The 27,490-nt window shown below is 40.4% G+C and overlaps 5 protein-coding genes across 5 annotated transcripts; 4 read left to right on the plus strand and 1 right to left on the minus strand.

The window, feature by feature from the left end:
- Positions 1 to 1,718: 1,718 nt before the first annotated feature.
- LOC122618053 lies at positions 1,719 to 2,299 on the minus strand. The gene is made up of 2 exons (XM_043794184.1): positions 1,922 to 2,299; positions 1,719 to 1,868 (listed from the first exon to the last, which is right to left on the minus strand). The coding sequence occupies exons 1-2, from the start codon at positions 2,297 to 2,299 to the stop codon at positions 1,719 to 1,721; spliced, it is 528 nt and encodes a 175-aa protein (XP_043650119.1).
- Positions 2,300 to 15,769: 13,470 nt separating this feature from the next.
- Positions 15,770 to 17,159, plus strand: LOC122617684 (odorant receptor 67a-like). The gene is made up of 4 exons (XM_043793634.1): positions 15,770 to 16,581; positions 16,636 to 16,837; positions 16,893 to 17,048; positions 17,106 to 17,159. The coding sequence occupies exons 1-4, from the start codon at positions 15,770 to 15,772 to the stop codon at positions 17,157 to 17,159; spliced, it is 1,224 nt and encodes a 407-aa protein (XP_043649569.1).
- Positions 17,160 to 18,848: 1,689 nt separating this feature from the next.
- LOC122617625 (odorant receptor 67a-like) lies at positions 18,849 to 20,240 on the plus strand. Its single transcript, XM_043793550.1, has 4 exons — positions 18,849 to 19,654; positions 19,709 to 19,910; positions 19,966 to 20,121; positions 20,187 to 20,240. Exons 1-4 carry the CDS (start codon positions 18,849 to 18,851, stop codon positions 20,238 to 20,240), a joined length of 1,218 nt encoding a protein of 405 aa, XP_043649485.1.
- Positions 20,241 to 21,928: 1,688 nt separating this feature from the next.
- Positions 21,929 to 23,312, plus strand: LOC122617840 (odorant receptor 67a-like). Its single transcript, XM_043793853.1, has 4 exons — positions 21,929 to 22,734; positions 22,789 to 22,990; positions 23,046 to 23,201; positions 23,259 to 23,312. Exons 1-4 carry the CDS (start codon positions 21,929 to 21,931, stop codon positions 23,310 to 23,312), a joined length of 1,218 nt encoding a protein of 405 aa, XP_043649788.1.
- A 1,690-nt stretch (positions 23,313 to 25,002) lies between these two features.
- LOC122617650 (odorant receptor 67a-like) lies at positions 25,003 to 26,401 on the plus strand. Its single transcript, XM_043793577.1, has 4 exons — positions 25,003 to 25,814; positions 25,869 to 26,070; positions 26,126 to 26,281; positions 26,351 to 26,401. The coding sequence occupies exons 1-4, from the start codon at positions 25,003 to 25,005 to the stop codon at positions 26,399 to 26,401; spliced, it is 1,221 nt and encodes a 406-aa protein (XP_043649512.1).
- Positions 26,402 to 27,490: the final 1,089 nt, after the last annotated feature.

Consider the following 27,490-nt stretch of genomic DNA (forward strand, 5'->3'; position numbering starts at 1 on the left):
CAGAACCTTCGAAATATTGTTCCAAATATGGAATGTCATATCTCGTTGAATTCGTAATTAAATTTCTAATCGAATTGTGTTTATCAAATACATTTAATTTTTTTTTCAAATTTTTTCCAATTTTTATGATGATTTTTGGATTTTGGTCGAAAATTGATTTTCTGTTTTTTTGCGATTTAATTATCAGTATTTTGATCAAAACATTCGAAATATTGGTCCAAATATGGAATGTCATATCTCGTTGAATTCTTAATTAAATTTCCAATCGAATTGTGTTTACCAAAAACATTTAATTTTTTTTTCAAATTTTTTCCAATTTTTGATGATGATTTCTGGATTTTGGCCGAAAATTGATTTTCTGTTTTTTTGCGATTTAATTATCAGTATTTTGATCAAAACATTCGAAATATTGTTCCAAATATGGAATGTCATATCTCGTTGAATTCGTAATTAAATTTCCAATCGAATTGTGTTTACCAAATACATTTAATTTTTTTTGCAAATTTTTTCCAATTTTTGATGATGATTTTTGGATTTTGGCCGAAAATTGATTTTCTGTTTTTTTGCGATTTAGTTATCAGTATTTTGATCAAAACATTCGAAATATTGGTCCAAATATGGAATGTCATATCTCGTTGAATTCGTAATTAAATTTCCAATCAAATTGTGTTTACCAAAAAAATTAAATTTTTTTTCAAATTTTTTCCAATTTTTGATGATGATTTCTGGATTTTGGCCGAAAATTGATTTTCTGTTTTTTTGCGATTTAATTATCAGTAATTTGATCAAAACATTCGAAATATTGGTCCAAATATGGAATGTCATATCTCGTTGAATTCGTAATTAAATTTCCAATCGAATTGTGTTTACCAAAAACATTTAATTTTTTTTCGCATTTTTTCCAATTTTTGATAATGATTTCTGGATTTTGGCCGAAAATTGATTTTCTGTTTTTTTGCGATTTAATTATCAGTATTTTGATCAAAACATTCGAAATATTGGTCCAAATATGGAATGTCATATCTCGTTGAATTCGTAATTAAATTTCCAATCGAATTGTGTTTACCAAAAAAATTAAATTTTTTTTTCAAATTTTTTCCAATTTTTGATGATGATTTCTGGATTTTGGCCGAAAATTGATTTTCTGTTTTTTTGCGATTTAATTTTGATCAAAACATTCGAAATATTGGTCCAAATATGGAATGTCATATCTCGTTGAATTCGTAATTGAATTTCCAATCGAATTGTGTTTACCAAAAACATTTAATTTTTTTTTCGCATTTTTTTCAATTTTTGATAATGATTTCTGGATTTTGGCCGAAAATTGATTTTCTGTTTTTTTGCGATTTAATTATCAGTATTTTGATCAGAACCTTCGAAATATTGTTCCACCGCGCACATCAGTATTTTGATCAAAACATACCACGTTCCATACCTCAATTTTTAATAACCGGACTGATGATATAAGCGAAGTCGTTATAAGCGGATTCTACTGTATTCGGATAGAAATTAACAAGACTATAACACCCTGGACCCCGCACCTCGCATGAAACATATTTTGATATTTTTTTATAAATCTTATAATTATCTCACCCCTCAAATTTCAATACTGTTTTAGCTCTTAAAGGAACATTTGTTTTTTATTCATTTACGATTTTATTGAGTGGATCAACCGGCCAATACGTTCCAGAAATGGAATAGTGCCTTTCAACATTGAGTCAATCCTTTCTTATTGCGTAAATCTTAATGGATGTTCGATACTCCTTGTCAAATGCAACTTTCAATCTAATCATGTATTCACCATTTGGTATTGGCAGATCTTTCAAGTCGTTCTCCTTGTACATAAACTCATTTATTATCACATCGTGCTGTTAATAACAAAAATATTTATTCCGAATTACTAATTACTTTTGATACTTACATCATACGGACAGGTGTGATTTATGTTGGATGCTTGTATAAATACCTTATGCATCATATATATCAATGGATGCGCTTGGGGATTCCGCATATAGTAACAAAAATCCAGGGTCTGGTTAAAGAGAAATGGTCGATATCCGTTTGATTTCTTGTGCAATGACACATTTATGTCCACGTTGTTGATTGGCACTTTAAATACTTTCCAAACCATATAGAAGGCAGTCACGCCCCGTCGAATGAACTTCATCTCGCAGCGGCTAAAATTCGTAATCGTGGTGTCTAAGGACTCGCAAATCACATTTTGCAACTGAAAATCTCCTGCCACTAATATTGACCACAATAAAGTCCAAGCAATTCCAATGACAAGACCGTTCGACATGCCAGCTATTTTCAATTGAGGTAAAACACTATCAGCATTGCGCACCAATTATTAAACAATTTTCAAAATTATTCAATTGCACAAATCGAAGCACTTAAATATCAATCTGGTTTTTAATAATGCTTGATAGAATATAATACGATATTTGTGTAGATCAAACAGGCCTAATATGTATAGTTTTGTATTTACCGTTCGTAATAATATTTTCAATTTCTTAATTGTATTGTTATGCGTAGATATTCTTATAGATGAATACACTGGAGTACATTTTATGAGAAAAACTGTCAGCAGAGCTATGTACCTAAATAAAATATTTTTAAAACCACATCCCTCGCATATTTTGTCTTTTCTTAGCTGGAATAGTTTGGACAACAATTTCCTTGGTTTACCGCACATGACAACTCCGCAGGACATGACCGGAAAAACTTTAGCAATAAAATGCACGTGAAATGGCACCGGAAAACGAGAAAGCTGCAAAACAATGTGCATTAGGTTGATGTGTGCCACAGTAACAGAAGTCACGTGACCCCAGGTTTTTTGGTGAATTTCAGGGACCACAAACAAAGTTGCTAAACTGCTACTATTTTCCCATACTTGGTGCTTGAATGTGCACCACCCGGTTGATTTGTTTAGTTGTCTTGGCCGGCAAAACGCTTTGTTGCACTCACCCACTGACCTTGTTAGCCGCCAGGTTAATCAGGTAAACTTTTAATTAGACAAATTATAACTTTGCCCCCGGGCATCGGTAAACTTTGACCGCCGCTCAAGTTTATTATTCATAACGGAAGCGGATGCGGAAGTGGCAGCAAGGGTCGTGTCGCGATTACCTTCGCCTTAACTGCCTTAGCCTGAGTTATTTATTTTAATAAAGCCACAAGCGGCAGTACAAACTTTGGCCGTTTTCCGGCGGCATAGCAACTGCAACTGCCACTGCTGCCTCATTATTAATCATTATTGCCTCCGGCCGGGCAATTTGTCGTCATGATTACGGCCATGCCCAGATTCTCCGGAAGAAAAGTTGCCACTTAACTGCTCTTTTGTCCTTTGGCCGGAGCAGTGATGCATTCGACTCGAATGGGTAACCATTTTGGCAATGTCTACGAGGCACATAGAAAAAAAATTAGGTCTTTATGGTCTCTTATGCTTAATGCTTAAAATAAATAACTTTCAACACCGTTCATAAATAAGATTAATATTTTTAAAAACTATATAAATATTTTAAAAAAGGGTTTACAATTTTTGAAAAAATTGAAAGAACATTATAAGAATGCGCTTCTTTCGGTACATGAACCCCAGAGCGAAGATTAGTTCCTTTGACAATTTGCCTGCTGATTGCTGGGACAATTGGCCTACAAGTTCGATGCTCGATAGCAGCAATTTGACTTGCGTAGGCTTAAGGGATTACAAGTGGGTCGGCTCATACATATATCGAGTGAAAAATGGCCACGCCAATGGGCTCAAAACTGTTTCACATTCGGACCATCCTGTGCAGATAGATATGCGTGCAATGCGGCGTATGCGCGATGTGCCATAAATTATGTTTCACAATTTTTGCTGGTGAGAAGCTGGGTGAAATGTGCCAATAAATAACTCGATATGCATGTCCACATTGGGCACAAAAGCAGGATGGCGGCCGCTATCCAACTTAAACCGGAAACGGATATATAATTTTAGTAATTTTCGGGAGTGAACAAGTCGAACTCACATCCGGATGGCGCTGTCTGAAAGAGGAAATTGCCAAAAAGGAAATGAAAAAGGAAAAAGCGGATGGGATGAAAAACCATGCTGACTTCTGGCATTCGAAAGCTTGGCCAGTTGATCAGCATTTCCAAGTTTTCTCTTCTTTGTATTTGTATTTCTTTTAACTGGCGTGAAAAATGTAATATTGCCCGTAGTTTGTTTGTGTGTTTTTGGGGCAAGGCAAAAGAATTTCTGCTCTACTGCATTGCTACCAAAAGTGGCATATGCTTTTCATGTGCTCCGCTTCATCATTTCTTTAGAGATCCTTTCGATATGCCTATGCCTATGTTTATAGTCTTATATATAGTATATAAATTTAGATGCAATCTCGGTTATTTAAAAGGAACCTAGTCGCCAAAACACTATCCATTTACATTTACTTTAGAGACGGCTGCTCCCATCAATTTGATTGGAATCGAAGAGCTTCGTTTTGGTGTTGGCACTGCATTTGTTTTCATTTTTTGACTGTGCGACGTTTTTGGCAATGGTTTCCGCTCGATTTGATATTTCGATTTTTTTCATTTCTATATTTTTACTCTTTTTTTTCGCCTCTGTGGAAAGTCACTAGACAATTTTGTTGTTGATGCGTTTGAATTTCGAGCTTTTGTTTTTGTCAAAAAGTTTTGTAACTATTTGCATTTTCCACTATGGGGTCAATACATCGTGGCAACGTGCAGCGGTTATAAAATAAAATTTATTGTAGTTGACTGGTTCTGTATGGGGAATGTATTGTATTCGCTTGAGTGCAGTTTTTGATTTGGCAAATATGTTGTTTTTTAGCATTTTTTCCTTTTTGGCGGCTGGTTGTTGCGGGGTTTCCGCTGATTGAATTGCCATGTTTCAGTCCCGACACACCAGGCGATGAATATTGATAAAGGTGTATCTAGCCGAAGTCCTCGCCATCTGATCGTGTTTTCTATGAAGCTCTGGGAATTTCGTGTTTTTTTACCCTTCTCTTAGTTTTGTTAATTTGTTTTGCAGGCTCTCACTTGTTCTGGCCCACATTCTTGTTCTCTGGGCCACTTAAACGTGTTCCTGGCCCACACAAATCGTGCGCTTCGTGGTCCTGCCAGCCTGACATGTGGTCCTTTATTGTTTTTCCCTTTTTCCCTTTTTTTTGAGTTCTACTTCATGAACAATTACTTTTTTTTGGGCTTTATATCCATATTTTTGGGATAGAATCCTTGAGTGTACAAGTGTGTTCATCTGAGCATGTTAATTGAAGCATTTTGATGGTGATTAGAGGAGGCCATAAAAAAATCAAGCAGATTCCCATTTAGATGTGGCTAATAAAATGCAATAAACATTAATTTCATCTCGAGGGGAATTGGGCTCAGTGCTTTACGGTTTATTTTGAAGTAGATTTCGAGGGGCAATGGAAAATATGAAATCGGTACTCGAACATCTTCCATTGACAACAAGTGTCTTGACATGTTTTTCTGAAGGGCCCATATATTCAGGCGAAGAAGGAGAATAGGTTGAGACGCAGCTGAGACCTGTGTTGCCCATATATGTCTATATCTATATATATAAATATATATATCAACCAGCGAAGGAAACACTTGACAACGGCCAAACAAACATGACAGACATGACTGTGTGGAAGTGGAAAGGAGCCATAATATATTGAGGCTATGACAGGAGGTTATACCATACGGATTAGATGGCTGGTGGCTGAGAAGAGCGAACATGGCTATATTCGAAATTGACTCTCAATATATTGAATTCGATTGTCCCTCATTTCTTAGAGTATGTGGCTGAGAAATTGGCTTACTCTGGCTAAACAATTGGATCCTTATGCTTGTCAGACTCTTGATGCACTAAGTTAATATTAAATGCCAGAGCTATGCTGGGCTTAATCTCATGAAACCAGCTAGAACCGAAGTCTAAAATTGTATGAATTTATACTAAACTGCAGCAAGGCGTAGTTGTGTTATTTCTATAAGCTTATAAAATAGTGTAAGTCTCAACTTGAAAGCTGATTTAAATAAATAATGCCTGTATTAATGTACAAGTAACAGAAGCAGCTTGGAAACGTATAAAATCCAGCTGTTTAAGTGCAGAAAATGATATGAATTGAAATCGCTTCTTGGGTTTACACTAGGACACAACACTAATTAAGTGTTTTTCTTTGCTCACCCAAGCATTCAAGGCTCCAATTAGGTTGAGGTGCCTTGACCACAGCCCTTGCCACAATTTACTTATCTCCAACTTAAGCACCTCTCCTTCCACTAATTTGGCCAGTGGCCGGTGACAAATGAGAGTGCAAAATACTTGTCGTTAAAACTAATTAAAACCGTTTAATTGCCTTTAAGGACGAACGTGCGGATGTGAGCAATTTTAATTGCCCCAAGCACACGTACAGCGTTGCCTCCAATTAGAGAACTAGAATAATACAAAATAAGACTCCTGAACCCCCGTGTAAGTTCAACATCAGGCCACGTGACAAGCAGCACAAATCTAAAGTACCAGCAAAAAAAAAAGAAAAGGTCCCCCAAAAAGGAGTCGCGCTGTGAGTCAATAAAAAGCCAAATGGCCATAAGAAATGGCCGACTCGATGGGAAATGGGGAAAATGGGGGAAATGCCAAGAAACAGTGTATACATTCCCGGCTTAATGTGCGTTAAAAAAGCAGAGACTTTCGGGCGGACTGACTTTAAAGGAAATGCTAAAACCAAAACTTTTGGTTTGGTCAACTTTTGGCCGGCGGGGGCGGGGGCTTAAAAGCTATTGTTGTGAAATTAAATTCCAACTATGTGGGACAGAATCTGCAGGACGACGACAGAGACCAGGTAGAATCGTTTATTTTTGGGGGGTGGAGTGGGGTTGGATGGAAGGGGCCGAGGGGGCAGAAAGCAGCTTTTGTTATTTTTACACTTCATTGCCGTGGCATTTACTTTGTGTGTGGCCCTTTGTTTCCGACTTGGGACGACGCACCGCAAAAACGCAGGCAAGCGTAAAGATAAAACTTGTGTCGACTTATTCTCTGAGCCCTCCACATTTGACCCGGATCCCATTTGTTTTTCCTATGCGCTGCTGTGTGGCTGTGTGGGTGTGTGGGTGTGCGTACGATTGTCATAACGCTTTCGGGCCGGTAAGAAAACAAATGAAAAGCTGTCACTGAACTGGAAAACCATCTACGTCTCATTTCGTCTCGTCTCGATCCGTTTCGTTTCGTTTCATTTGGATGTGCGGTAACAATTTCAGAATTTTATGCGCCACAAAGGCCAAATTTTTAATAATTCCCATCGTACGCAAATGTTCGAAGGACCGACGGGCGTGACAAGGACTCGATAAGGTTATCCAGCTCGAAAAGACTTTGGCCCACAAACTTTTTATCTTTATTGAATTTGCACCTTGGCAGGCATTTCAATGCTGACGATGATGATGATGGGCTTGTTGTTAAATATTTTGACATTTCCCTCTTCCTGTTTTCCTTTCGTTTCCTTCTGTTTTCTTTTTTTTTTTTCTTTTGCTGGTGCCCATACCGCCGAAGTTTTGCCCCCGCTCAAAATGCTGACAACGTTTTCTCGCTTTATTATATTTATTTTGACAGCCACCGTATAAGGCCGTCGAGTTTTTGTGTGCACTTTATGAAGTTCGAGTGCTGTTTAAACTTTTCACTTTATGGCAGTTGCTTTTGGCTAACCCCAGAAGGCTGCTGATTAGTTAAAAGAGATTTATGCATGAGCATCCTGCCTCCATATTTGCACATGTACGCACTGATAAGAAAACCTGCCAATTTAATACCAAGATTACTGAATAAAAGGTTTAAAGAGTCGAGTCTGTAAATGTATTCTTTAAGTGTTCCCAACGCAGAGATATACTATTAAATCATATTATTATACTTTGGTTTCCAGTCAAGTCTTTTCTCCAAGTGCACAAATGAATGTTTGAAGTTTATTTTTATAACGCAACATGTGCTGCACGTGGCGTATGCGTAATTTCACGTTGCGTTCGGCTTTAAGTAAGCTGAAGCTTTAAGCTGAAATCCAATCGGCAAGTTGGCGTGTAGTTCTCGTTGCTGCTGTTGCCTACGTGACGTATACGTGATGGGGACAAATGCTGTTGACGCTGATTTTTAACACATGTCCTGCCAGCATCCTTGTGGCAGTCCTTGTCCGTCCGACCCTGGTCTCGTGTATCGCATTGCAGGCAGCAATTTAATTTGAAATTTAATGCCAACTTTGGGAGGCGTCGCGTGCCAGGAATACACACGACCAACAAGAACACGAAGGCGAAGATCAAGCATATTACATTATTTTCTCTGTCGTTTCAAGTTTTAGCTGAAGTTTGCATGCTAATTAGGAGTCGGATGCTCAGAGAATTAGAGAAGCAGCTCATTTTGAGCGTGAAATTCGTCAGATTTAAGTGCATTAACTTGCGAATTCAGCCGCAGGCGTCAGGCTGTCACAAATAGTTGTGGCAAATGCCAAAAATGTTTCGAGGCAGCGCAATTGTTTAGAGCGACGTGCTCGGAAAATCAAGTGAGTTGAAGGGGCGCGCGGCACAATGGGGAAATCGAGCAAAGCATATGCGATGCGATATGCCCGACAAAAAGCGGAAAATGGCAAATTAAAAAAGGGAAATAAAGGAAAGAAATGAAAATATCTCTAGAGAGAGAGAATGAAAACATTCTGGCCATGATTAGACGGGCAGCTGTTGATGAATAGCTGAAGGATGTGCGACTTGCATGGCTGATGATGGCTGGGTACTGCTGCACAGGACAAACTGCTGCGGGAACACAATCAATCAAAAATGGAGGCGGGGCCGGATGGCAGTATGTCATCAATCTTGCAGCCAACTGTGCGTATGCGTAATGTGCGTCCAATGAGATGCGCGGTAGCGGTAATTAATCAGATGTGCGAAAGTTCCACCCATCCTGCACCTTACGCTTCACTTCCTTTTCGCACAGGTTCAATGACACTAATCGTCCTTAAATGACTAAACGCACTCGCCTGATTAAATTAACAACCGATTTATCTGAGCTTGCTATGGAAATTAAGGCTACAAGACCCAGTTGTCTACAGTGAAGAAAATTTCGGAAAGTATTTGAAATAGTTTAAATAAGATTTAGGTGAAATGGTACAGACCTTTTTATCCGAAACTAACTTATAATCGATTATAGTAAGATACATTTTCTTATCTTCGTGGAACACAAAGAATTCTCGCTGTGGAAGCCAAAAATCTGCGTCTGAACCAACATGCAAATGAAAATTGCGTTCATAATTAAATGTGCATGGGAAAATGTGTAAAATGTGCAGGAAAATGCGGTTACGCGTAGATACGAGGATGAGGCAACAATGTGGGGATTGGAGGGAAACAAGGAGCCGGAAAACAGGCGTCGTCATGTGGGCCATACAAAAGTCATCTCACAATGGCGCAGGAAGTGTTGCAGTGGGTAATGGAAAAACACATGATAGAGGAAAATGGGAGGGGGGACTCGAAACAAAGGGGTAAGTAAATGGGCCAATGGAGAGAAGCAGGCTACTGAAAGCTGGGTAATTTCTGCAGTTGCACGATGACCCGCCATGCAGAACAAAAGCCCACAAGCTCCCAGAGGAGATACTATAAAATCTCACTATATATATATGTGTGTATATATGCGAGTGCCAAAGAAAACAATGTTTCCGTACCCCGGAGAAACTGAAAGGATATGTGTGGCAAGCGAAGGGAAAGTGTTGCGATGAATGTCTCTAAAAATATGCAAAACTTTTACCAGTTCCCGCCACGTCCACAAGACCAGTGATGTTAGTACTCTATTATGGGCAAAATTTAATTTACTACCCATCCAAGCACCAGGACATGCTGATGTCGATGCGCACGATTTAATAGTTTCTTTGGCCAACTTTCCGTAGTGCAGTTGAAAAAAAGAGATTCCTAGCGAGCAAATGGCAGAAGTAAATTGATTTAAGTGCATGTCGCAGCATATTGCAGATGCTTTGGGCTCTAAACTTTTACACTGTGGACCCTTTTGGACTGGCCCTAAATCATTTAACAAGCCACCACCATTCTCGTTTGTTGCTTATAAAATTTTGCTCGTAAAATTGTTTATGTGTCTGCAATGAGCGGAGCGCCGCTGCATCCTGTGCTAGTTGGTCCTGTTTCTGCAACTATGCTCCTCGGTCCCACAATTCCTGTGTTTTTCCGCAGGAGGAGCAGCTGCTGTTTCCGCCCCGGCATTGCACTCTAATCACATTTTGTGCGCTTCCCCCTGCCAACTTGTAATTGGTTTACTCCGCTACAGTGTCGAGCTTTTAATGAAGTTGCACCCGGAGAGAGGAAAAGCTGGAAGGCGGAAAAGTGGATGGGAAAGCGTGTGGGTCTAGGTGCGTGTGCGCAGCCGAGTGTGGATGGGATACAAAGCTAAAGAAAAACAAGAAAGGAGAACATTGCATAGTGCACGGAAAACGATCAACAAATTGGTCGAGTTGCAGCTAATGGCGGGGAAATGCAGCCCAAAGTGAAATAGAGCAAGATAATGGAGGTAGTGGCAATGACATATATAGTGCTTCTATTTTGGGTCAAGTTTGTCAATAATGCGTAACGCAGTTTAGGAAAACCACAAAACAGATCTAAGTATATGTAATTTGTAGGCCCCTCGAATACCTGTTTCTGTTTTATATATTACGCTAAATACAAACTTATCAGCAGCAAATGTAGATACGCATTGAATTGATTATGAATTGCTTACACTTAGTTACCAAAATATTCAGGAGCCATATAAGCCCAACTGAGATAATCACTCGAAACTTTTCTAATCCAATGGCTTACCAAGTAACCACGGGCAAATACAATTCACTAGGGATGCAACACTGCCCAAGGACATATGGCAGAGTTTACTTTTGTTATCAATTTGGGTTACTGGCTAAGTACAAACAGCAATAAACATTTCCCCAAGCGTTGACTATTAGGGCAAAGATTTAGTACTTGAATGATTCCACCGCTTTGTGTATGCTGCTTGTATTTTCGCCATAATTCTGCCAGCTGGTCCACATTCGTATATATATATTTATATATGGATGTTCATAAGAGTACACACAACCTTGACACGCCTTCCAGAGTGTAATGGGTAATGCCTAGGCTAGCAGTTACAACACCCATAACACACACGCCCCATACTAGCCCATAAACCCATTTCCCATTCCCCATCGCCCAACTCCCATTTTTGGCTTGGTTTTTGTTCTTGGCGCTGCTCTCTCTATTTTCGGGCCGAACTTTTGCGACATTGGCACTGGCGAATGATTTAAAACTTTTCTTGTTACTTTCGTCTTTAACAAGTTTTCCGGGTGCCACGGAAACTGGAGTCCGATCCGGAGCCATATAGCTATAGCTCCGCTGAGATGGAGCAAGGCCACCCATGGGCACTATTTGCTGCTGGCAAAGTTGTAGGCAACAAATTAATTTAATGTCAGACACAAGACGCAAACTTGCCGGGCTGCGGCTTGCAACGCAGTGAACGGAGGTTTATCAACTAGTGGGTAATGCTAAGACTAGGTGTTAGGCAGTGATAGGTGGCAAGGTGGCTTTATGGCAACTAAAGCATGCTTTCAGCATTCTTAAAATAATAATTCAAGTTTTAAAAGAATCATCTTTCAATATTTTCACATTGCAAAATATAGCTTGACAAAGGCTGTTTTTTTTGGCTAGATGGCATTCATTTTCAACCAGTTTTAAGCACTGCTCTTAACTGGAATCAAAAACGCTTACCACCTACGAGTAAAAGCACCGAAAACCACCGACCAGTTGGCAAGCTGTAACATTGCGATTCCGGAGTGGAATATACCGCACTTACACGGCCATTTGCTGGCATTACATTCATTATGAGGGCAGAAATTGTCCGGAACACCGAGATCCGAGCTCCGAGCTCCGACCGGGATAATTGCACTTGTCAGCATTTGTTTTACACTGACCAGCACACCAGCATGTGACCCCCGAAGTTGCCAAACCCCATTTTATATACAGTTTATACGCCCCAGTTGAGAATGGCGCAACATAAATTGCCATTGTGTGCAATAAAGTGCAAATAAAATAAAGTTGAACTGGGGAAAGTTTACATTTTATGTATAAATATTGTATGTGGGGGTAGAAATCCTTTCGCGCAATTCCCTTCGCATTTCGTGATGTTGTGAATTTATTGCACGCCATTTGAACGTTTTGCTGAATTATTGTAAACGTAAATTGAAAATGGCAAAAGCGGGCAAAAAGAAAACCAAATAAGTATCAAAGAATGTAGCACGGTTTGCTCATACTTCTTGGCCCTTTTTTTTCGTTTGCCTGGTCAGTGCAGCGTAAAACAACGGCCAAACAATTGCATTACATTTTTCCAGAAGGCTAGCCATTCGGTTGAGTGCCCAAAGCTGCTTTAAAATACCCATTTAGTAAAAATATTTGTTCAAGACCCAGCGACTTTGTCTAGACATTTGCATTTTCATTCAAATCAAGAGCAAATTTACCACACACAAAAGCCAGAAATCAATTTTCATCCTAAGGAGAAAAAAAGGGTCTGAAAGTGATACAAATTGGGGTAGGTTAAATATTCCACCCCCTCGCAGTAAGGGATTAATGTAAAATTTAAATATAGCCAGAGAGACACTCAAAAACTGGCAATAAAATGTAAATATTTTATGGATAAGTTTCGAATGAGAGCGAACCCTTTTTTTGTTGTTGTGTTTTTTGCCTGCGGTTGCGACCTTTGTGCGAGCCTTTTTTAACCTGATTTTGACAGGGCTAATGGACTTACAACATGTTGTTGTCGGCTCATTGTCGGATAAAATGGGTACTGTGAAATTCCAGGCGGCTTAGCGGTCCATCAAACTTAAAACCCAGTGCTCAGTGCCACAGACCGCATTTAATTCAATTCAATTGAAAAGTGCGCGAAATTACGTGATACGCAGATAGGCAGGACCAAAGAGTCAAACAAAATGTCAAAGTGCTGCTGGCTCAATTTTGTGTCAACGACGTAGTTCAGGTAATTTCCGCAGAAAACTTTGGCAGCCATTTTGTCGCTGACATTTTATTTATGTGCGCCCATAACTCAACTGTAAATGCTCACACACCAACGTGCCCACATCCGCACACTAGCACACTCACACACTGCCACAAACACACACACACGGATACATTAGCTAGGACGAGGCAAGTGCTTCTAGTTTCCGTTTCCGGCGCAGAGTTGCCTGACAGCCTTGCAAAATTAACAACAATGGCGGTGCTAAAGACGTCGCCTCATCTTCGCAGTGTGTGCGTGTGGCTTTTGTGGCTTTAAGTAGCAAAATGTGCCAGGTCACCCAGGATGGGGGAAACGTATCCAGGATCCAGGATGCCGGATCCCCTACCCGCCAACAGCCCCACCGAATTTCCCGCCATTTGGCTGCTTGATTTTCTTACACTTTTTAGCGCTGCTAGTTCGCCGTCATTTTACGGCGAGGTTTCCGTACGTGCAATGCATTACGACTTTTCCACTGAATGTGAATGCGAATGCGAATGTGAGTGCGAATGTGAGTGCTCATTGTAGTTTCGGGGAGTTAAGCGTTTAAGGTGCGGATGCTGCGATATCTGACTGGGTCTAAGCACTGGGGATTTATGGACACCTTTTCGCCCCCAACTGGGGCCAATTGAAATGTCACGTCGGACGATGAATGTGAGCGTAATGAAGCGCCTAATGTGGTGCGAAATTGGGGAAAGGGTGCCCATCTAATCAAAAGCTAAGCGTTTTCATTCTATTCTCAAAGTGTAAAATATCATTTTTAAAGGGAACTTTTTTCCACTTTGCTTGCAACGTTTCTAATGGCCATTTTGCATTTTCTTACATTTTTCAACTATTTTCTTAATAATAAAAATATACAAAATATGTAAACACTTAAGTGAACTGAACTTGAATTAAATTTACTAAACATGTTAATATTGAAACAATAAAACATTTAATCAATAGGCTTATTAAAACTAATTGAATAAATTGACTCAGCACTTCAATTTAAAAGTACTTGAGATCTTCAAAAGTTAATATGAAAAATTGGAAAAATGTAGTTTATGAAATATTAATTAGCCAAATTAAAATGATACTAGATTCGTACGAATTCCAAACGGGATTAAATAACTGCAATTTCCTGGGAACTGAAAAAATACATATATCTGCAAAATAATATACATATAAATGCAATTATTCGACATGCCAGCATTCGGTGAATAGGCTCGCCAATTCAGTACCGCTCGCCACTTCCGCAAATGAATAGAAAACATCATTTGGCTAATTAACATTTGATGATCCCGAGAAACGTATAACAAATGTTTTAAATAAATTTTATTCTAGCCATTCGGCCGCGGTAGTGGTCACCCAATGCCATTTCAAATGGCAAAGATACATTTTCCATTGTCATATTTTCGAGCATTTTCCATTTCAATTTTTGCAGTACCATTTTCATTTCCCAACCACTCCGTTTCTATGGCAGCCCGTGTGCATGGAAAGCATTTTAAAATGTCAATCCAATGAATGTTTTATTTGTGACGATGCAGCAGCGGCAACCATCAATTTATGTGGGTTCGATATGGGGATAATGGCAGCTGGCATTTTATTTAATTCGCACGACTGCATACGATTTATGCATGTGAAAAGTTTCTGCGGTGTGGGGCCAGCATCTAGTTGTAGCTTTAGGTTTTACTTTTATCCGAGTGAATAGAACCGAAACTTGTTCCGCAAGTTCAAGCCCGCTGATAGCGACAGCAATTTGCGTCTTCACTTTCAACGCTCCACCATCGCCCATCTTCCATCTTCCACTTCCCATTTATATACATCCATTTATATCGGGTTTCCCTGCTCTTTTCTTTATGGGATGATGGCAATGAACTTTGGCGGGATGCAGAGTCAAGAACCCCAACTTACTTCATCTGTATCTATCAGTTGCCCAGTTGCCTTAGAGCTGTCAAACTTGTTTTGCCCGCCAATGAAACCGAAATGAAGCTTGTTTCGGTGCGGACGCAGCTTCGGATTCGATTTCGTTCTTGATGCTTCCTGTGGTTCATGTTGTGTGCCACATGCATGCAATCCAATCTTAGCCAACGACATTTGCCGACCTTATGGATACTCGTATGAACCGATAATGTTACGCTCTTAAGCGAATATCTACCGAATGCATATAAATGAGCAAAGGATGTCTGACACGAGCTCGATTTCCGTTGCCAAATATCAATATGGCTCTATAAGAAGATTAGTTAGTGCACTTCTTCGATTAGGAGTAGGCCTGAAAACCACGTTTGACCTTACCATTCTTATACTCCACTTAATTTTTAATATGCCAATATGCGGTTGGCAGCTATATTTAAGTTGTGGGAAATGAAATTACCTAGCGATTGAGGTAATTGTTTTATTTGGTCTACATACAACTGCTGGGCGTTTGTTTTGTCACGAAAGTAGGCATGTGTAAAATCATCTAATATTATTGGGAAAGACTTACAAAATAATAATTATTAGTATTATTTACATAAATTGATTATTAATAATGAATCATTTTGAAAATACCTGATACTTAGAATAAATACAACGAAAAAATAGTATATCCCGATCATGCATTTAATTTTTAAATTGTTTTGTTTCAGTGTAAACCATTGACGGCTATGAAAATCTTGCGGTTTCTGCAATGCAACGGGCCTATAAAAATCCGAAATTTTGCCCTGTGGCCATCAGTGTGTAGTCGAGCCAAATCGAAAATAAATGCAAATTTCTAAAAACAGGATAATGGCTAACGCCGCGAAAGAAGAACCCAAAGAAAAGATTTATGAAGTCGATGATTTTTTGAGGCTTGTTGTGAATTTCTACAAAACTATGGGCATTGATCCCTATGAAACTGGCCGAAAATCAAATATTTGGTTTCAACTATATTTTGTGGCGAACGTAATTAATATGGCGTATAGTTGTTTTGCTGAGGTAACCTGCCTGGCGAAAACGTTACGCGATAAGGAAAATTTGCTGGAGAGCTGCATGGTATTGAGCTACGCTACCTTCGTGCTTATCGGTCTGTCAAAAATATTTGCAGTAATGTACCGAAGGCCAAAGATGACCAGTTTGGTTAAGCAACTGAACTCCTGTTTTCCGTCAAGTGCATTGGATCAGGAGGAATACGATGTGAAGTCCTGTCTGAAACGCACCCTAATGTACACAAGGGGGCTTGGTGTTCTCTACACGGTCATGTATTTCGCACACACCTTAATTCCAATATTCGTATACTTCTGTGAAAGAGTGCTGCTCAAGTATCCAGATGCCAAGCAGACAATGCCGTTTTACCAACTGGAACTTTGGGAATGGCGCGACACCTGGTGGTTTTATCCAACCTATTTTCACCAGTCGCACGCCGGATATACGGCTACTTGTGGATCTATTTCCAGTGACCTCATGATCTTCGCTGTGGTCCTGCAGGTCATTATGCACTATGATAGACTGGCCAAGGTTCTTAGAGAGTTAAAGGTTGAAGCTCTTAACAAACCCAATGGAGCTGATGAGGACCTCAGGAAGTTGCAGTCCTTAATCGCCAATCACATTGATATTCTTCGGTTGCTTCATTAAAATACTTCCTTAATCCATAAATTAACGACATCAACTTTCAGACTCACCGATGTGGTGAACGAGGTCTTTGGAGTTTCCTTGCTGCTCAACTTTTTGGCCTCTTCGCTGCTCGTGTGCCTCGTGGGATTTCAATTAACCATCAAATTCAGTTTCCAGTACTTTGGCAAGCAAGTGCTACTACTGGTTTCCGTATTGTTTGAGGTCTATCTCCTCTGCTCTTTCAGCCAGAAGTTAATGGATGCTGTTTGTTGAGAATATCTATTCCATAAATATAAAATACTAACCCATAATTTTGTAGAGCGAAAACGTGGGCTATGCGGCTTACGAAATGGACTGGCTCGGTGCCGACAAACGGTTCAAGAATATGTTAATATATATATCTATGCGAGCTCAGAAGCCAGTTTGCCTAAAGGCCACAATATTCTTGGACTTATCCATGCCGACTGTTACTATCGTAAGTACCTATGTTATCCAATTGTATATATATTTATATATTTCTGACGGATTTTAGTTTCTTGGCATGACGTATAAGTTCTTTTGCGCTATAAGAACTATGTATCAATAAATGCTGATATGTATTACTGATTATAAAAATTTTGTAAGCACGTAGTATTCAAAAGTAGAATGCATAAATAAAGTATTCATCAAGTTGAACCAATGTTTTTTAACAAACATATGAGTAGTTGGAAATCTAACTTCTAAAAAGGAAAGGGATTAACAAAAAACACAAATTGCATTAAAAGTTATATAATATGAGGAGTCTCAAAACTCCCCACACATCGAGGTTCAGGTAAGCTGCCTAGCAACGGCGAAGAAGGCTGTAATGCAGAAGGAGTCAAGGGTAGCCAGATCAAACTGGATATAATTGGACACCGGCAAAGCAGAGAGCCCGTGAACTAACGGTATCGCGCTGGACCTTGGACTTGAGGCGGCGAAGGGCACAGAGGTCGAACGGTAGCGGAGTGGATTTTAGACAAGCACAAAAGAGGACTAACGGCACATTTTTTAGCTTGGACCCTAGCGGGCCGTGCGCAAAAGAGAAAAATAACGGGATCGCCCCGACCTATAAAAGGACGGCGCAAGTGCAGCTCGGCCAGTCAGTTAAACACGCGTAAGTCATACGTGCAAGAGGATAGTCAAGCAGAGTACCGATTGCGAGAACGTGCTCTGACAGTCAGAAAACAAGAAGAAGATAGTGAATAGCAAACCCGTGAGTGATAAATGCACACCCGTCGATAAGATATCGGTCAGTGAGAACGCGCAGGACGCAGTAAGGAATCTGTCGGAGAGAGAGAGCATGCAGTGAGTTTCAAAAGCGGGCATACAAGGACGATCGCTGCAAGTGACGGAGCGGACCCACGCAAAAAGCACGGGACGGACACAGGAGAAGATAAGGACCAGGCGTGGTCAGAAGGGATGGTCGAGGCAGTAGTTTGTGTCCTGTGACAGGAGCGGTCCTAACAGACGTACGCTTCCGGGTGTTGCAACTGAGGTTCTGGGAAGAACTCTGGTTCGACCTAACAGACGACACACCTTGCGGCCCCGCCACCATAACATCCTAGATCTCATTCGAGCCGGCACGGGGCTTTGGTGTCGAGGACGACAAAGAAGCGACGCCGCTCAGCAGATAGCGAGGACTGTCCGAGTCCAGTACCGAGTGGTCGAACAATAAAGCTAACTTAATCTGAAAACACACAAATCATAAATTTGGTGAGACGAACAAACAAACTTTCAGAGCTAGGATGCCTAACCCGAGCTCGTTTCTGTTGCCAAATATCAAATTTGACCTTGCCATTTGTATACCCCATTTAATATTTAATATGGCAATATACGGTTAGCAGGTATATTTAAATTGTGGGAAAAGAAATTACCTAGCAATTAAAGTAGTTCATGTATTTGGTCTACGAACAACAGCTGGGTTTTTGTTTTGCCACAAAAGTAGGGGCGTGTAAACGCCTTTGAAATCAATGGAAAAGACAAAATAATGATTATTAGTATTATTTACATATAATTTTTTTTAATAATGAATCATTAACTTTAAATTAATAAAAAAAAATGGTATAACCCGATCATGCATTTCAGTTTTAAATAGTTTTGTTTCAGTGTAAACCATTGACGGTCAAGAAAATCTTGCGGTTTCTGCAATGCAATGGGCCTATAAAAATCCGAAATTTTGCCCTGTGGCCATCAGTGTGTAGTCAAGCCAAATCGAAAATAAGTGCAAATTTCTAAAAACAGGACTCTAATCCAGAAAATGGCTAAAGTCGCAAAAAAAGAACCCAAAGGAAAGATATACGATGTCGATGATTTTTTGAGGCTTGCTGTGAATTTCTACAATACTATGGGCATGGATCCCTATGATACTGACCAAAAATCAAATATTTGGTTTCAACTATATTTTGTGGCAAACGTAATTAATATGACGTATACTGTCATTGCTGAGGTAGCGAATATGGTGAACACATTAAGCGAAAATTTGCTGGAGAGCTGCATGGTATTGAGCTACTGGACCTTCGTGCTTATCGGTCTATCAAAAATATTTGCAGTAATTTACCGAAAACCAAAGATGACCAGTTTGGTTAAGCAATTGAAGTCCTGTTTTCCGTCGAGTGCATTGGATCAGGAGGAATACGATGTGAAGTCCTGTCTGAAACGCACCCATATGTACACCAAGGGGTTTGGTGTGCTTTACACCGTCATGTATTTCGCACACACCCTAATTCCAATATTCATATACTTCTGTGAAAAGGTGCTGCTCAAGTATCCTAATGCCAAGCAGACTATGCCGTTTTACCAACTGGAACTTTGGGAATGGCGCGACACCTGGTGGTTTTATCCAACCTATTTTCACCAGTCGCACGCCGGATATACGGCTACATGTGGATCCATTGCCGGTGACCTCATGATCTTCGCTGTCGTCCTGCAGGTCATCATGCACTATGATAGACTGGCCAAGGTTCTTAGAGAGTTAAAGGTTCAAGCTCTTAACAAACCCAATGGAGCTGATGAGGACCTCAGGAAGTTGCAGTCCTTAATCGCCAATCACATTGATATTCTTCGGTTGCTTCATTAAAATACTTCCTTAATCCATAAATTAACGACATCAACTTTCAGACTCACCGATGTGATGAACGAGGTCTTTGGAGTTTCCTTGTTGCTCAACTTTGTAGCCTCTTCGTTGCTCGTCTGCCTCGTGGGATTTCAATTAACCATCAAATTTAGTCTCCAGTATTTTTGTAAGCAGGTGCTGCTACTGGTTTCCTTATTTCTTGAGGTCTATCTCCTCTGCTCATTCAGCCAGAAGTTAATAGATGCTGTTTGTTGAGAATATCTATTCCGTAAATAAATAATACTAACCTATAATTTTGTAGAGCGAAAACGTGGGCTATGCGGCTTACGAAATGGACTGGCTCGGTGCCGACAAACGGTTTAAGAATATGTTAATATATATATCTATGCGAGCCCAGAAGCCAGTTTGCCTAAAAGCCACCATTTTCTTGGACTTATCTATGTCGACTTTTACCATCGTAAGTACCTCTGTAAAAAGGTTGTATCCAATGGCATATATTAATATATTTCTGACGCATTTCAGTTTCTTAGCATGACGTATAAGTTCTTTTGCGCTATAAGAACTATGTATCAATAAATGCTGATATGTATTACTGATTATAAAACTTTTGTAAGCACGTAGTATTCAAAAATAGAATCCATAATAAAGTATTTATCAAGTTGAACCAATGTTTTTTAACAAACATATGAGTAGTTGGAAATCTAACTTCTAAAAAGGAAAGGGATTAACAAAAAACACAAATTGCATTAAAAGTTATATAATATGAGGAGTCTCAAAACTCCCCACACATCGAGGTTCAGGTAAGCTGCCTAGCAACGACGAAGAAGGCTGTAATGCAGAAGGAGTCAAGGGTAGCCAGATCAAACTGGATATAATTGGACACCGGCAAAGCAGAGAGCCCGTGAACTAACGGTATCGCGCTGGACCTTGGACTTGAGGCGGCGAAGGGCACAGAGGTCGAACGGTAGCGGAGTGGATTTTAGACAAGCACAAAAGAGGACTAACGGCACATTTTTTAGCTTGGACCCTAGCGGGCCGTGCGCAAAAGAGAAAAATAACGGGATCGCCCCGACCTATAAAAGGACGGCGCAAGTGCAGCTCGGCCAGTCAGTTGAACACGCGTAAGTCATACGTGCAAGAGGATAGTCAAGCAGAGTACCGATTGCGAGAACGTGCTCTGACAGTCAGAAAACAAGAAGAAGATAGTGAATAGCAAACCCGTGAGTGATAAATGCACACCCGTCGATAAGATATCGGTCAGTGAGAACGCGCAGGACGCAGTAAGGAATCTGTCGGAGAGAGAGAGCATGCAGTGAGTTTCAAAAGCGGGCATACAAGGACGATCGCTGCAAGTGACGGAGCGGACCCACGCAAAAAGCACGGGACGGACACAGGAGAAGATAAGGACCAGGCGTGGTCAGAAGGGATGGTCGAGGCAGTAGTTTGTGTCCTGTGACAGGAGCGGTCCTAACAGACGTACGCTTCCGGGTGTTGCAACTGAGGTTCTGGGAAGAACTCTGGTTCGACCTAACAGACGACACACCTTGCGGCCCCGCCACCATAACATCCTAGATCTCATTCGAGCCGGCACGGGGCTTTGGTGTCGAGGACGACAAAGAAGCGACGCCGCTCAGCAGATAGCGAGGACTGTCCGAGTCCAGTACCGAGTGGTCGAACAATAAAGCTAACTTAATCTGAAAACACACAAATCATAAATTTTGTGAGACGAACAAACAAACTTTCAGAGCTAGGATGCCTAACCCGAGCTCGTTTCTGTTGCCAAATATCAAATTTGACCTTGCCATTTGTATACCCCATTTAATATTTAATATGGCAATATACGGTTAGCAGGTATATTTAAATTGTGGGAAAAGAAATTACCTAGCAATTAAAGTAGTTCATGTATTTGGTCTACGAACAACAGCTGGGTTTTTGTTTTGCCACAAAAGTAGGGGCGTGTAAACGCCTTTGAAATCAATGGAAAAGACAAAATAATGATTATTAGTATTATTTACATATAATTTTTTTTAATAATGAATCATTAACTTTAAATTAATAAAAAAAAATGGTATAACCCGATCATGCATTTCAGTTTTAAATAGTTTTGTTTCAGTGTAAACCATTGACGGTCAAGAAAATCTTGCGGTTTCTGCAATGCAATGGGCCTATAAAAATCCGAAATTTTGCCCTGTGGCCATCAGTGTGTAGTCAAGCCAAATCGAAAATAAGTGCAAATTTCTAAAAACAGGACTCTAATCCAGAAAATGGCTAAAGTCGCAAAAAAAGAACCCAAAGGAAAGATATACGATGTCGATGATTTTTTGAGGCTTGCTGTGAATTTCTACAATACTATGGGCATGGATCCCTATGATACTGACCAAAAATCAAATATTTGGTTTCAACTATATTTTGTGGCAAACGTAATTAATATGACGTATACTGTCATTGCTGAGGTAGCGAATATGGTGAACACATTAAGCGAAAATTTGCTGGAGAGCTGCATGGTATTGAGCTACTGGACCTTCGTGCTTATCGGTCTATCAAAAATATTTGCAGTAATTTACCGAAAACCAAAGATGACCAGTTTGGTTAAGCAATTGAAGTCCTGTTTTCCGTCGAGTGCATTGGATCAGGAGGAATACGATGTGAAGTCCTGTCTGAAACGCACCCATATGTACACCAAGGGGTTTGGTGTGCTTTACACCGTCATGTATTTCGCACACACCCTAATTCCAATATTCATATACTTCTGTGAAAAGGTGCTGCTCAAGTATCCTAATGCCAAGCAGACTATGCCGTTTTACCAACTGGAACTTTGGGAATGGCGCGACACCTGGTGGTTTTATCCAACCTATTTTCACCAGTCGCACGCCGGATATACGGCTACTTGTGGATCTATTTCCAGTGACCTCATGATCTTCGCTGTGGTCCTGCAGGTCATTATGCACTATGATAGACTGGCCAAGGTTCTTAGAGAGTTAAAGGTTGAAGCTCTTAACAAACCCAATGGAGCTGATGAGGACCTCAGGAAGTTGCAGTCCTTAATCGCCAATCACATTGATATTCTTCGGTTGCTTCATTAAAATACTTCCTTAATCCATAAATTAACGACATCAACTTTCAGACTCACCGATGTGGTGAACGAGGTCTTTGGAGTTTCCTTGCTGCTCAACTTTTTGGCCTCTTCGCTGCTCGTGTGCCTCGTGGGATTTCAATTAACCATCAAATTCAGTTTCCAGTACTTTGGCAAGCAAGTGCTACTACTGGTTTCCGTATTGTTTGAGGTCTATCTCCTCTGCTCTTTCAGCCAGAAGTTAATGGATGCTGTTTGTTGAGAATATCTATTCCATAAATATAAAATACTAACCCATAATTTTGTAGAGCGAAAACGTGGGCTATGCGGCTTACGAAATGGACTGGCTCGGTGCCGACAAACGGTTCAAGAATATGTTAATATATATATCTATGCGAGCTCAGAAGCCAGTTTGCCTAAAGGCCACAATATTCTTGGACTTATCCATGCCGACTGTTACTATCGTAAGTACCTATGTTATCCAATTGTATATATATTTATATATTTCTGACGGATTTTAGTTTCTTGGCATGACGTATAAGTTCTTTTGCGCTATAAGAACTATGTATCAATAAATGCTGATATGTATTACTGATTATAAAAATTTTGTAAGCACGTAGTATTCAAAAGTAGAATGCATAAATAAAGTATTCATCAAGTTGAACCAATGTTTTTTAACAAACATATGAGTAGTTGGAAATCTAACTTCTAAAAAGGAAAGGGATTAACAAAAAACACAAATTGCATTAAAAGTTATATAATATGAGGAGTCTCAAAACTCCCCACACATCGAGGTTCAGGTAAGCTGCCTAGCAACGGCGAAGAAGGCTGTAATGCAGAAGGAGTCAAGGGTAGCCAGATCAAACTGGATATAATTGGACACCGGCAAAGCAGAGAGCCCGTGAACTAACGGTATCGCGCTGGACCTTGGACTTGAGGCGGCGAAGGGCACAGAGGTCGAACGGTAGCGGAGTGGATTTTAGACAAGCACAAAAGAGGACTAACGGCACATTTTTTAGCTTGGACCCTAGCGGGCCGTGCGCAAAAGAGAAAAATAACGGGATCGCCCCGACCTATAAAAGGACGGCGCAAGTGCAGCTCGGCCAGTCAGTTAAACACGCGTAAGTCATACGTGCAAGAGGATAGTCAAGCAGAGTACCGATTGCGAGAACGTGCTCTGACAGTCAGAAAACAAGAAGAAGATAGTGAATAGCAAACCCGTGAGTGATAAATGCACACCCGTCGATAAGATATCGGTCAGTGAGAACGCGCAGGACGCAGTAAGGAATCTGTCGGAGAGAGAGAGCATGCAGTGAGTTTCAAAAGCGGGCATACAAGGACGATCGCTGCAAGTGACGGAGCGGACCCACGCAAAAAGCACGGGACGGACACAGGAGAAGATAAGGACCAGGCGTGGTCAGAAGGGATGGTCGAGGCAGTAGTTTGTGTCCTGTGACAGGAGCGGTCCTAACAGACGTACGCTTCCGGGTGTTGCAACTGAGGTTCTGGGAAGAACTCTGGTTCGACCTAACAGACGACACACCTTGCGGCCCCGCCACCATAACATCCTAGATCTCATTCGAGCCGGCACGGGGCTTTGGTGTCGAGGACGACAAAGAAGCGACGCCGCTCAGCAGATAGCGAGGACTGTCCGAGTCCAGTACCGAGTGGTCGAACAATAAAGCTAACTTAATCTGAAAACACACAAATCATAAATTTGGTGAGACGAACAAACAAACTTTCAGAGCTAGGATGCCTAACCCGAGCTCGTTTCTGTTGCCAAATATCAAATTTGACCTTGCCATTTGTATACCCCATTTAATATTTAATATGGCAATATACGGTTAGCAGGTATATTTAAATTGTGGGAAAAGAAATTACCTAGCAATTAAAGTAGTTCATGTATTTGGTCTACGAACAACAGCTGGGTTTTTGTTTTGCCACAAAAGTAGGGGCGTGTAAACGCCTTTGAAATCAATGGAAAAGACAAAATAATGATTATTAGTATTATTTACATATAATTTTTTTTAATAATGAATCATTAACTTTAAATGAATAAAAAAAAAATGGTATAACCCGATTATGCATTTCAGTTTTAAATAGTTTTGTTTCAGTGTAAACCATTGACGGTCAAGAAAATCTTGCGGTTTCTGCAATGCAATGGGCCTATAAAAATCCGAAATTTTGCCCTGTGGCCATCAGTGTGTAGTCGAGCCAAATCGAAAATAAGTGCAAATTTCTAAAAACAGGACTCTAATCCGGAAAATGGCTAAAGTCGCAAAAAAAGAACCCAAAGGAAAGATATACGATGTCGATGATTTTCTGAGGCTTGCTGTGAATTTCTACAAAACTATGGGCATTGATCCCTATGAAACTGGACGAAAATCAAATATTTGGTTTCAACTATATTATGTGGCAAACGTAATTAACATGACATATAGTTTTTTTGCTGACGCGGCGTACGCGGCGAACACGTTACGCGATAGTGAAAATTTGCTGGAGAGCTGCATGGTATTGAGCTACGTGACATTTGGGGCCATAGGTCTTTCAAAAATATGTGCTTTAATGTACCGAAGGCCAAAGATGACCAGTTTGGTTAAGCAATTGAAGTCCTGTTTTCCGTCGAGTGCATTGGATCAGGAGGAATACGATGTGAAGTCCTGTCTGAAACGCACCCATATGTACACCAAGGGGTTTGGTGTGCTTTACACCGTCATGTATTTCGCACACACCCTAATTCCAATATTCATATACTTCTGTGAAAAAGTGCTGCTCAAGTATCCTAATGCCAAGCAGACTATGCCGTTTTACCAACTGGAACTTTGGGAATGGCGCGACACCTGGTGGTTTTATCCAACCTATGTTCACCAGTCGCACGCCGGATATACGGCTACATGTGGATCCATTGCCAGTGACCTCATGATCTTCGCTGTGGTCCTGCAGGTCATTATGCACTATGATAGACTGGCCAAGGTTCTTAGAGAGTTAAAGGTTGAAGCTCTTAACAAACCCAATGGAGCTGATGAGGACCTCAGGAAGTTGCAGTCCTTAATCGCCAATCACATTGATATTCTTCGGTTGCTTCATTAAAATACTTCCTTAATCCATAAATTAACGACATCAACTTTCAGACTCACCGATGTGATGAACGAGGTCTTTGGAGTTTCCTTGTTGCTCAACTTTGTAGCCTCTTCGTTGCTCGTCTGCCTCGTGGGATTTCAATTAACCATCAAATTTAGTCTCCAGTATTTTTGTAAACAGGTGCTACTACTGGTTTCCTTATTGTTTGAGGTCTATCTTCTCTGCTCCTTCAGCCAGAAGTTAATAGATGCTGTTTGTTGAGAATATCTATTCCGTAAATAAATAATACTAACCCATAATTTTGTAGAGCGAAAACGTGGGCTATGCGGCTTACGAAATGGACTGGCTCGGTGCCGACAAACGATTCAAGAAAATGTTAATATATATATCTATGCGAGCCCAGAAGCCAGTTTGCCTAAAAGCCACCATTTTCTTGAACTTATCCATGTCGACTGTTACCATCGTAAGTACCTCTGTAAAAAGGTTGTATCCAATGGCATATATGTACTTATATATTTCTGACGCATTTCAGTTTCTTCGTGTAACGTATAAGTTCTTTTGCGCTATAAGAACTATGTATTAATAAATGCTGATATGTATTACTGATTATAGAAATTATGTTAGCAAGTAGTATTCAAAAGTAGAATGCATAAATGAAGTATTTATCAAGTAGAATAAACGTTTTTTAAATAAAACAAGAGAGAACGCTATAGTCGAGTTCCCCGACTATCTGATACCCGTCACTCAGCTAGTGGAAGTGCTAAGGAGAGTCTTTAACACTGACAGTTTTTGGCGGCTTTGGGCGTTAGAGTGGGCGTGGCAAAATGTTTTTTGGCAAATCGATAGAAATTTACAAGTCTAATAGAAAAATGAAAAAATATCAAAACATTTTTCAAAAGTGTGGGCGTGGCAGTTTTGGGCGGTTTGTGGGCGCTAGAGTGGGCGTGGCAAAAAGTTATTTGGCAAATCGATAGAAATTCACAAGACTAATACAAAAATGAAAAAATATCAAAACATTTTTCAAAAGTGTGGGCGTAGCAGTTTTGGGCGGTTTGTGGGCGTTAGAGTGGGCGTGGCAACATTCATACGGACAGACAGACGGACAGACGGACAGATTTCACTAGGTTGAAATCTAACTTATAAAACGAACCAAAACACACATATAATTAGAATTATATAAATATTTCAAATACAAGATACAAACGCTTGTTGCTCAGTGTACACGGCTGGCATCCAGGAGATACATGGAAAACAATCAAGTGCCTGGCGAAAAGAGCACAGCCGCCTGAGGAAAGGCGGAAAAGCGGGCAGACAAAAGATGGCCCAAGGTTTCCCACATACTTCGCCCTGTCCCCTTCCCCCCGTCCATTCACTCGTTCAGTCATTCATTCTCGCATTCATTCGGTTGCCTGGAAATGTCGCTTTGCATGTGTGAGTCCCTATATCTCCACTCCGCTTTGGGCCACAGGGCGTATACGTAATGCTGCCGCCATGGCGGCTTTTGTTCAACATGACAAAGACATGACAGCGACAGCAGCACGCTAGAAATACAACAACCACGAAATGGCGTTCTTTGTAATGCTTTTAATGCTTTCAAAATTCTCCATGGATTGATTTATGGACAAGGAGGATGGACCAGAAACAGGACTCAAGACCAGGCATTGACAAATCA

Source organism: Drosophila teissieri, chromosome 3L, assembly GCF_016746235.2.
Source record: "Drosophila teissieri strain GT53w chromosome 3L, Prin_Dtei_1.1, whole genome shotgun sequence".
Taxonomy (NCBI): Eukaryota; Metazoa; Arthropoda; class Insecta; order Diptera; family Drosophilidae; genus Drosophila; species Drosophila teissieri.